Raw genomic sequence first — 12,500 nt, 5'->3', positions numbered from 1 at the left:
TTGTGTTCTAAATGTCACTACACATTAAACAATAATGTCAATAAATAATCAAGAGCAATTGGGACATCCAAACGAATCAAAAATTACCTTGAAAATCATCGCCTCACGTTCATCTTATCAATACGTTCAAACGACTGTATATCAGCCATGTTTAGGGCATCGATTGTCTTGTACGCAGGATAAAGTCCCGCTTTCTGTGTACGGTTGTTCGTGCCGTACAAGAACCCGTCCTTAAGATTGAGATGGTTTGAGAAATAAAATGGCCACGTTTGTATGATGTCTCCTTCTTGCAGTTCTATTTCATCGCTCCTGTTCGAGAGGGAGATACATTGTTACATGTCGTTGCTTTAGCGTGGGAGTGAGGAAAATATAATTACTGTAATAGTGAGAATAATGAGAAGAAATGGTGACACTAATGAATGGTATCCTGAGCTATGTATTTCTATTTATTACACACACACATACACAAACACACACACACACACACACACACACACACACACACACACACACACACACACACACACACACACACACATATATATTAAGAGCCGTTCATTCACTGCAGGACATAGGCCTCTCTCAATTCACTATTGAGAGGGTATATGGCAGTGTCACCCTTGCCTAAATGGATGCCCTTCCTAAACAACCGCGGTTAGGCGCGCTAGCACTAGTGCCACGGAGGTGATTTCCCCTACGACACCTGTGTAATTATTATAACTATGATAATAATGATATAAATAATAATGATGATAATAAAAAATTATAATTATAATTATAATAATATTGTTAAAATTAATAATAATGGTGATAGTAAAAGTAGTAAATAATATCAATAAATTATCATATATATGATTATCCTAAAGAGGAAGTAAAGTAAGTAGAGAAGGCGAAGGGAAAGCGAAGAAAAGGAAAAGATAGAGGGGGGAGAGTAAGAGGACAGGGGGAAGGATGGGGGGAGGGAGAGGAGAGGGGGACAAGGGAACGAAGGAAATGGGGGGGGGGGTAAGGAGGAAGGGGAGGGAAATGAGAGGGGGATAAGGGAACGAAGGAGGGTGGGGGGTAAGGAGGAAGAGGAGGGAAGTGGGAGGGAGCAGATGCAGGGCTAAAAGGAGAGAATTTGAGGAAAATTAGGGAGTGAGAGGGAGTGGCAGAAAAGAAAGAAAGTTAAGTACTTAAGAGTTAAGTATTTATCAAGTAAAAAAACATAAACTTATATGAACACATCATAAAAGTTACATCAAACGAAGCGAAAGTGAATAGCAGAAAAAAAAAAAATATATATATATATAAAAGAAAGTAAAGGAAACAGAAAAAAATAACTGTTACTGCAGGAACAAAATGTGTACTTAGTAATAAACAATCAGTTCCTATGCTTTGTGATATTACTAACATAAGATAAGTGTGAAATACATAAGTATATCCTCATATCGTTTTCTAAAGTGTACGACATCTATAGGGAATTTGCATAAATAATCTGGGAAAACATTGGGAGCCACTTTTGTTACTCAGAGAAGCCAAGTGAGGTGTCTGAGTTGAACGGAAACAATTGGGAAGTAATTGGGATACAATGGATGGTAATGAATTGCATGTAAAGAGAAGAAATCAAGATGTATCCAAGATGCAGTAAAGTGCCATAAAAATCTCCCAAGCGTTTCCAGTGAAACCCACTGGTCCTTGGCTCTCTGCGACAGTTAAACTCAAAGCCTCCCCAGAACAGCAGTTAAAAATTCAAGATATGTATGCAGAATAACAGTCTCAAGATTTCCTGCATCTACTAGACTCAAGACTTCCTGTATGCAGCGGTTACATAAGTTAGTGAGGATGCTCATGAGAATTGGATTCACATCTATCAACCCATCTTGCAAGATAGTTCAAGGTCAAGAAGGATAGAAGAACGGTGTGAATGTTCGTGAGAATCCGATAGCAAGAGGATAACCTATGAAATAACTGGAGATCTCTGCTCTTTAAAGAAGCTCTTCATGTCTACAGGCGTCGCCAAAGGCTAGTGAACTTTTGACTAATAGGTACAAATTTGTGTTTAAAGTTCCATATAGGTCAGTGGCCAAATAACAGGTGTAATAATGAGTGCTACTGAAGAAGCTGTAGGTGACAAACCTCAGGTAAGTGAGGCTACTGAGACAATGAAGGGTGTTAGGAAAAAGGTTTTAACAGAAAAAGGGCGTGAGTTTCAAATAGCACAGCATATAAAGAGGTTATCATCTGCTAGGCTAGCATGGAGAAAGGTATTATCAGAGATATTACCAAGTCTTGATAGTGTTGTATGTTTGGATCAACTTAATGTTTGTAAAAAGGCAGAAGAGTTACAGTTTAAAGAAGTTGTAAATGCCTTTAACTTATTAATGGAAGTAGATCCAAGTTCTCAGGATGAATTGTTACAGGAGTTAGAATTTGAGACTGAGGAGCACAATAATGGTATGCATAAAATTGAGAGTAAAATGCATGAGTTAAAACAAGAAACAAAGTCAGTAAATTCACAAAATAGTAGATCATCAAAGCATTCCCATTCTACAAAGAGATCTATGCATAATGTTACACAGAGTGAAAGGTTACAAGCAGAATTAGCTAAGCTACAAATTGAGCTACAGCTTCATGAAAGGGAAACAGAGTTTCAAATGATCTTAAGAAAATATAAGAGGATCTTAAAGGAAAAAAATATGAGTAAAAAAGATTTCTTGCTATGAGAAATTGGCTTGTATCTCAAGAAGAAATGAAGAAAGCCAGTCTAGAAGACATTCAAGAAATGGCTGCTAAGGATGTATCAGGTATGGGTGAATTAGAGATAGAGCTGTCCAAATTAGAGAATACTTTCTTAAAAGCAAGCCCAGAGCTTAAGCCACAAGCAAAGAGTTTTGAGCCAAAAAGAGAGTTTAAAGATTTGAATGCATCATTTGGGCAAGATAGATCAAGTCAAGTTATAGACATTAATGTATTTAAAGATGTGGTAAATATTTTATCATCTAAAAGTAAAAGTGAATTGCCTAAGCCAGAACCAGAAATTTTCAGTGGAGATTTATTGGAGTTTCCAACCTGGTTTCAAACCTTTGAGATTTTTATAGAGTCAAGAGTTACAGAACCTGTGGAGAAACTTTTCTATCTAGGTCACTAGTGGGGAAGCTAAGGATGATATTAGAGGACTTCTACGTGTTCCCAAAGAAGCTTATCTTGAGGCTAAAAGTATATTAATGAATAGGTTTGATAATAAGTTTATTGTGGCAAATGCTTTTAGAAGGAAATTGAGTGAATGGCCAAAGACTTCAAATAAAGATGGTCATGCACTACAGAAATTGTCAGACTTCTTAAAGAATTGCTTAATAGTAATGAACACGACAGACTACCTTAATATTTTAAATCCTCAAGAAAATAGCAAAATGTTACAGAAGTTATCCCCAGCTCTTATAGATAGATGGAATTCTATAGTTTACAGATGGTTTGCAAGTGATGCAGGTTACCCTCCATTTTCAGTTTTTTTGTGAATTTATAGAAGTGGAGGCAAAGAAAGCTTGCCATCCAATTCCATCATATAGTGCAGTAATGGCAATGAATCAGAGTCATAATATTAATGTTTCAATAAGTAGTAAGAAGGGTAAACCAGAAATAAACAAGTTTGGGACCAAAAGGTATGTGACTAACTCAACAGGTTAAAAGAAACAGAGGTACATAGAGATGACAAGGGACAGAGTCCAGAGACACCATATTGTAACTTTTGCAAGGCTGATCATGATCTTGATAAATGTAAAGGGTTTAATGGACTTGATAATAAGGCAAAATTTGAATATGTCCAAAAATCATTTCTTTGTAGGGGTTGTTTAAAACATGGCCATATTATCAAAAACTGCAAAAGAAAGAATATATGCACAGTATGTAAGAGACGTCATCCAACATCTCTTCATGAGGCTATATTCTAAAGAATAAAAGAAAGGGAAGCCTTAATCAAAAGGTATAAGGAACAAGAAGCTGGATAAACAGTAACATTGTCAAATGAAACTAATGTAATTGAAAACAAAGTAAACTCCAGCAAAGTTGATGAGGAACTCAAAGATAGTGCAGTTTCCAATAAAATAAAGTTATTGAGAAAGTCAGAGGATTCCATGAGAGTACCAGTATGGATACATCATACATAGGGTGTTGGTTTATGCATTATTAGATGAACAGTCAGATGCATGTTTTATTAAAGAATCCACCATGAATGAGCCAAACATTCTAGGCTCCAAGGTACACCTGAAGTTAACAACAGTGACAGGTGAAGAAACAATTGAATGTGCAAAGACTAAAGGACCAATAGTATGTGGTAAAAATGAAAAGATAGAATTTGCACTTCCAGTCACCTATTCACAGAAGAATATACCAGCCAGACATGATCAAATTCCGAGGCCAGAAAGCGTAGAAGGATGGCCTCATTTACAGAGAATAGCAAACGAATTAATGCCCTATGATAGAAGTGTTGAAGTTGGGCTCCTGATAGGTTTAAATTGAATTCGTGCCATCAAACCAAGGGAGTTAATTCCTGGGACAGATGACGAGCCTTATGCAAGGAGAGCTTTGCTTGGTTGGAGTAAAATAGGGAGAGTCAATGGTGATTGTCAAGATACAAGCGACTCAGATTCAGTCCTAGCCAGCAAAGTAATAGTCAATAAAGTTATCATTAATGGTGATACAAAATGTAGCTTTCTTTACTCACCAACTAAAGTAAAAGAAATAATTGATTTTGCACAACTTAAAAAGTTATTTGAGCTTGATTTCAGGGAGACAGGAAAGATTCTCTTGAGAAAAATGAAAGATGGAATTCTTCAACTAAAAAATGGGCATTATGAGTTACCCTTTCCTCTTAAAGATGATAAAGTCAAGCTTCCTAGTAGTAAAGAAATAGCATTGTGTAGTTTGAGGAGTCTAAAGAGGAAGCTAAGGCAAAATAAGGATTTTCTACAAGACTATGTTGCATGTATGAAAGATCTCATAAACAAAGGCTATGCAGAAGAGGCACCATGCCAGGGTCTAAACTTCAATGATGGAAGAGTATGGTATATACCACATCATGGTGCGTATCATCCAAAGAAACCTGACAAAATTAGGGTAGTTTTCGATTGCAGTGCTGTGTATAAGAGTGAATCAATTAATAAGAATCTCTTACAAGGTCCGGATCTGACAAATAACTTAATTGGTGTATTGTGCAGATTTAGAAAGGAACATGTAGCAATTGCGTGTGATATAGAAGCAATGTTCCACCAAGTAAAGGTAAAGCCTGATCACAGAGACCTACTCCACTTTCTGTAATGGGAAAATGGAGATTCTGATTCAACAATCAAAGAATATAGAATGACAGTGCATTTATTTGGGGCTACATCTTCTTCAAGTGTAGCAAGTTTTGCAGTGAAAGCTGCTGATGATGATTATGCAGGGCAATGTGGAACAGAAGCTGCTTCCTTTGTTAAAAAGGAATTTTATGTAGATGATGGTTTAACATCTTTACCTACAACTGTAGAAGCCATATCTCTAATCAGGAATAGTAAAGCATTATGCTCGAAGGGTGGCTTCAAACTGCATAAGTTCTTGTCAAATAAGAAAGAAGTTCTAGAAGCAATAAGCTTAGAGGAAAAGGCTACAAGTTTAAAGAATTTAGACCTCTCTAGTGAAGCCTTACCAATAGAGAGAACTTTAGGAGTAGAATGGTGCATTGAATCAGACACATTCCAGTTCAGAATTAGTATTAATGACAAACCAATAACTAAAAGAGGTATATTGTCAACGGTGAGTTCTGTTATTGATCTTATGGGTATGGTCTCACCCTATATATTGATTGGTAATAGAATACTTCAAACCTTGTGTCAAGATGGAGTAGACTGGGATGATGACATATCAGATGACTTGAAACAACAATGGAGAAGATGGAGAAATTATTTGATTCAGTTGAAAGAGTTAAAGATTCCTAGATGCTATAAGCCTGATGAATTTAGAAAGGTCAACTCACTTGAACTGCATCATTTCTCTGATGCTAGCCAGAATGGTTATGGACAGTGCTCTTATTTAAGACAAGTAAGTGAGCAAGGACAAATTCATTGTGCACTTGTCATGTCAAAGTCTAGAGTGACACCATTGAAGCCTATAACAGTTCCTAGGTTAGAACTAACAGCTGCAGTCGTAGCCGTTCGAATTAGTTCTATGCTAAAGAGAGAGTTAGGTTTCCAGGAACTAAAGGAATACTTTTGGACTGATAGCAAAGTCGTATTTGGCTACATTTCAAACGAAGCAAAGAGATTCCATGTGTTTGTTGCAAACCGAGTGCAGCATATTAAAGACCACTCTTCAATGGAACAATGGAAATTTATTGAGTCAGCTCAAAATCCTGCTGACGCTGCTTCACGTGGGTTGTATGTAAAGGAGCTGATTGAACATTGTCTATGGTGGAATGGACCAAACTTCCTCTGGGAACCTGACTATAATGCTAATCCATCATTTGTAAATGTAAACGTACAAGAGAATGATCCAGAGGTCAAGAAAATTTTGTCATATATAACCCAAACCAAAGAGAGCACTTCAATTCTTCCAAGACTTGAATTTTTTTCTGATTGGCACAGGGCAAAGAAGGCTGTTGCATTGTGTTTACGCCTTCAATGTAGATTCAAGAACCCTGGGAGAGCAACAGTCAACGAAGAACTGACTGAAAACAAAGAATCCAAATACACGTCACCTAGTGTAACAGAATTTGTGGAAGCTTAAAAAAATGAAATCATAAGGCAAGTCCAAAATGAAGCTTTCCAAAAGGTGAAACAATATTTACAATGTGCAAACAATGACAATGAAGATGCCAGGAAAAGAAGCAAAACCTTACAGAAAGCAAGTTACATTTACTCACTTGATCCCTTCATAGATAAAAATAACATCTTAAGGGTAGGTGGCAGAATGAGACATGCAGAATTTGCTGCAAGCAATAAACATCCAGTAATTCTGCCAAAGGATTCACATATAGCAGAAATGATAGTGTGTCATTACCACCGGAAAGTTCATCACCAAGGAAGAGGAATAACATTGAATGAGTTAAGGGCATCTGGTTATTGGATCTTTGGAGGTTCATCAGTGGTAGGTAGACATATTTCAAGATGTGTCATATGTAAAATATTGAGAGGCACATTTCAAGAACAGAAAATGTCTGATTTGCCACCAGAAAGACTTGAACCTGCACCCCCATTTACCTACTGTGGGGTAGATTACTTTGGACCATTCTTTGTTACAGAAGGTCGCAAGAAGGTCGAGAGATACGGTTTTTTGTTTACTTGTATGGCTTCAAGGGCAATCCATCTAGAAACAGCAAATACACTGGAGACTGATTCATTCCTCAATGCATATCGACGTTTCATAGGAAGACGTGGCCCAGTTCGTCAACTCAGATCAGACCAGGGCACAAATTTTGTTGAAGCTAAATATGAACTTCAGCAATGCTTGCAAGAAATATATCAAGAGAAACTAAAAGGGGAGCTTTTAAAAGAGAACTGTGACTGGATTACATTTGAAATGAATATCCCTCACGCCAGTCATATGGGTGGAGTATGGGAAAGACAGATCCGTACTGTGAGGATTATACTAACAGCTTTATTATACCATCATGGAAGACAATTAGATGAGTCACTCAGAACCTTTATGGTTGAAGCAGAGACCATCGTGAATAGCCGACCCCTGGCAGTTGACAACATCAGTTCTCCATATTCATTAGAACCATTGGCACCAAATCAGTTGTTAACAATGAAAACAAAGGTTGTGCTCCCGCCACCTGGAACGTTCCAATCTTATGACCAGTATTCAAGAAAGAGATGGCGAAGAGTTCAATATCTTGCTAATGAATTTTGGAATAGGTGGAGAAAGGAATATGCTCAATTGCTTCAGTGCAGGAACAAGTGGCCTTCAGTTATCAAAAATGTTAAGGTAAATAATATTGTCATTGTAAAGGAACAAAATTTACCAAGGAATTCTTGGAGACTTAGTTGTGTATCTGAGGTAATGCCATGCAAAGATGGTCTTGTAAGAAAGGCAAGGATAACAATGGCTGATTCCTTGCTAGACGCATTTGGAAGACCAATCTACAAATTCATATTGTTGGTTGAATCATAGTGGAAGTGGGGTGTCCCCGCCAAAGAGCCTATTTAAATATCAAAATTGTGCCAACAATTTATAGTTCCTCGGTAGTATAGATACTAATTCCACATTTTGCTCATTTAAGTATAATGTAACTAGAGTTTAAGGTAAATTGTTTATACAATTTAGGGGAGCCATGTTACTGCAGGGACAAAATGTGTACTTTAGTTATAAACAATCAGTTCCTATGCTTTGTGATATTACTAACATAAGATAAGTATGAAATAGATAAGTATACCCTCATATCGTTTTCTAAAGTGTACGACATCTATAGGGAATTTGCTTAACTAATTTGTTACTCAGAGAAGCCAAGTGAGGTATCCGAGTTTAACGGAAACAATTGGGAAGTAATTAGGATAAATTGGATGGTAATGAATTGCATGTAAAGAGAAGAAATCAAGATGTATCCAAGATGCAATAAAGTGCCATCAAAATCACCCAAGCGTTTCCAGTGAAACCCAACTTGGCTCTCTGCGACATATACATATACATAAGGTTCAAGTAAAATCAAATAATGAACGATTCGTAAATACACCATTCTTCAGATGAAACAAACACACTATTTCGTCTCATTGCCTAGAACAGCACTATACTTATCTGACAAACCTAAATATCAGGTAAGGCTCATATTCTGTCACACGTAAAACGTATCAGACGCTTTCCTATACAAAATAAGGGTGATGTTGGTTTCTGGTCAATATTCTTTATTTAGATTGCATATATTCTAATTACAAAAATAAATAAATCAATCAATGTAAATAAATAAATAAATAAATATAAATAAATAAATAAATAAATAAATAAAAACAAACAAATAAATACTATTGGTCAAATAACAGCTACAAATATATGTAAAATGCAAGGAAACCGTTAATGAGGACGAGGACGGGAAATAACTTTATAATACTATCGGTGTTGAAAGGATGATAAGCTATATTCGAGTACCATGCATCTGCCAAGGACTATCTCGTGTATAGGTCTTTCATAAATTTACCTGTATTAAGTGAACACTTGTAAAAGTGCCAGGAATTCGAACACAACCAGAAAGGCAAATAATGGTAGAGAAGTTAATACAAATTCATGTTTCGAAGTTGCAGAGATAGAGATGAAAGCAGAAATATGAGAACAGGTTATAAATGCCTAAGATTCCAAACGGCAAAAATATTTTTATGACCTTTCAAGAGCCTGATATGATATATAAAAAATCCGGGTAATTTAGTATCAGGCTGGTTAATTACGTATTCATACATGCATCTATACATAATACATACATGTATATATAAATATACATATATATGGATGTGTATATACATAATTGTTTATATATATCTATCATATATATATATAGATACTTATACTTTAGATGTATATATACATATACAGATATACATATAAACAAATATATGAATTATGGGCAACTTCAGAGAAAGAGGAAGGGAGAGAGGAGAAAAAAAATCTAAAAAAAAAATTGTCGTGCTCTATCACACCTTTGTTTTACACCTAAAATTATGTTCCAAATGTCACTACACAGTCAACAATAATATCAACAAATAATATAAATAATTGGGAATCAAAAATTACACTGAAAATCATCGCCTCACGTTTGTTTTATCAATACGTTCAAACGACCGTATATCAGCCATGTCTAGAATATCGAGTGTCTTGTACACAGGATAAAGTCCCGCTTTCTGTGTACGGTTGTTCGTGCCGTACAAGAACCCGTCCTTAAGATTGTGATGTTTTGAGAAATATAATGCCAATGTTTTTATCATGTCTCCTTCTTGTGGTTCTATTTCTTCGCTCCTGTTCGTGAGGAAAATACAGTTATATGTCGTTGCTTTAGCGTGGGAGTAAGGATAATATAATTATTGTAATGATGAGAATAATGAGAAGAAATGGTGACATTGGTGAGTAATATCCGGTATTTCTATATATTAATACATACATATATATATACATAATACACACAAATAAACACACGCACAATAAATATGTAATCATAATCATTGAGGCGCTAACGTCGACGGGGGCGCATAGCTACATCCACCCTTCGTTTCCACCTACGAGGGTCCCTCATGGCAAGCCGCCAGGCAGGGGCCCGGCCCATCTCTAGCTCTTCACAACGGTTTCGATCGATCTGCCCAAGCTACGACTTCCTAGGTCGTCCCACAAGCCACCTCCACCCAGGGTTGTTTCGAGCAGACATCCTGGAGAGCAGCCTGAGTTGGCAATTGTGGATTGTGCATGTAACAGGTCCTGTACCAGTCTCATGGTGCAACCGTTGGTTAGACACATGGTCCCGCTAACTGTACCCTATGATCCGGTCCAAGAATCTGTTACAAAAGGCATCAAGACAAGATTCCAAAGCACAAGACAGCATCGAGGTTTCACAACCATAGAGCAAAACTGGCAATATCAAGGCCTTGAAGACCTGTAGCTTGGTCCTTCTACATAGGTACCGACATCTCCAAATGCTCTTGTTGATCGGATTCATGGCTCCTGCTGCCAGGCCAGTCCGTCTACTGACTGGCCAGAGTCATGAACTGCACTACTGATGTATAGAATGTTCTCACCGCATGCACCAACTGAACAGGATATCCTAGCAGGCCCACAAAGTTCTGGATCTTGGCCTTGGTCCAGATGACCTCTTGCCCCAGGGACTTAGCTTCATTGCTAAAAGCATCAAAAGTCGCCACTAGGGTTTTCAGACTCAGAGAGAATAGCAATATCATCAGCAAAGTTAAGGTCTGTAACCTTGATATTGCCACAGTGACTTTGGAGAGAAGCTCTACCCAGCATCCAGTTCATGCAACTGTTGAAAGGTCTTGGTGCAAGAATACAAGAATAAGTCTTGCATCGATCCTGAACTAATAGGGTAAAAGCTCAACAGTCCCCCACCACATTTAACAGCAATTCCAGTGCCGGTATACAGGACTGCTATTAATCCAATAATCCTTGTTGGAATATCTCTAAATCTTAGGATCTCCCAGAGTGATTCGCGGTGCACCGTATCAAATGCCTTCTTGAGGTCGATGTAAGCCACAAGCAGCCCACATCTAAACTCACGTCAGTGCTCTACACTGACTCGTTTGCTAGGATATGGTCTATTGTGGACTTACCAGGAGGGAATCCAAATTGCCTAGCCCTCTGGTGCCTGATACGTCCCAGAAGGATGTGAGCGAGAACCTTGCCCGTTATACTTATTAATGTAATGCCTCAGTGATTGCTGCAGTCCCACTGATCCCCTTTCCCATTCCAGAGAGGGATGACCACACCCCTCAGCATGTCAGGGGGAATGGTACCAGTCTGCTAGAAGGCAGACATACAGCATACAAGCCACTTGCCATAGGATTCTCAACCAGCCTTTACCAATTCAGCTGGGATTCTGCAGACACCCGCTGCTCTACCAGTCTTCAGCTTGGAGGTTGGATCCTCGCTGATGGGTGGATCTGGCAAAGGAATCTCGACACTACCCGCGTCCAAGTTAAATGTTGGTGGATCAACCAGGTGCAACTGCTCAAAATACTCAGCACAACGCACCCACACCCTAACAGAATCTGAGATTATCTGGCCGCTTGAGGAGTGAACTGCAATCAGCTGTTAGGAGGGCTTGGAGTTCAGCTTTTTCAGGGCTTGGTAGGCAAGATGAAGGTCATTTACTAGAAATTGGCTTTCGCCCTCCGCTGCAAGATTTCTGATAAACTGTTCCTGGTCCCTTCTCAGCAGTGACCTAGTCCTGCACACCAGGGAATGATGTAAGTTGCAATCCCCTGACAGTCGAGCCTCACAAAAAGCATCTGTGGCTTCCAGTGTCTCCTGTAAGTTGAAATTCTGCCTTGTTTTTAGGCATTCACCAATCAATTCAAGCCCCTGAGTGCTGCAAAGCGACCAGAGATAGCTTCAGCACACCCCCGGGCACACTCCCCCTCCCTCACCTTAGGGTGTTCATTGGAGTGACATGAGGTTTTGAAGTGGACCCGGAGAGTAACCACAGCTAATCTATGATCAGTTCCACAGAACTTGGCGCTCCGATACTCTTTCCAGCGAGGGCTAACAAGGATGTGGTTGATCTCCTTGGCCATATTAGAACACTGATACCAAGAGCCAGAAATAGTCAATTTCTGTCTGTCACAGGTGCAAGTTTGGCAAGTTTGGCATAATAATCATGATAATGGTGATGCAGATAATAACAATAGTAGTAACACTGATAATAATAATAATAACAACAACAACATTAGCAACAATATAAGCAACAACACAAATAGCAATAAAAACAATGATAATACTAAATATGATAATAATGGAGTTAGAACAGAATACTCACAGAATCGTAATATGATGCTCGCGCGTGG

The 12,500-nt window shown here is 38.2% G+C and overlaps 1 protein-coding gene across 2 annotated transcripts in view; it reads right to left on the bottom strand.

The window, feature by feature from the left end:
- The window catches only part of LOC125041928 (alpha-(1,6)-fucosyltransferase-like), a 24,056-nt gene that overhangs the window by 555 nt on the left and 11,001 nt on the right, over positions 1-12,500 (bottom strand). For both annotated transcript variants that reach the window (XM_047637332.1, XM_047637333.1), the window contains exon 11: positions 1-309. This exon is cut by the window's left edge and continues 555 nt beyond it. In XM_047637332.1, coding sequence (XP_047493288.1) covers positions 96-309 — 214 coding nt within the window. In that variant the 3' untranslated portion in view covers positions 1-95. The remainder of the gene's footprint in view (positions 310-12,500) is intronic.

Source organism: Penaeus chinensis, chromosome 31, assembly GCF_019202785.1.
Source record: "Penaeus chinensis breed Huanghai No. 1 chromosome 31, ASM1920278v2, whole genome shotgun sequence".
Taxonomy (NCBI): Eukaryota; Metazoa; Arthropoda; class Malacostraca; order Decapoda; family Penaeidae; genus Penaeus; species Penaeus chinensis.
Note: the sequence above shows the minus strand (reverse complement) of the source record. Positions and strands in the feature narration are given on the sequence as shown.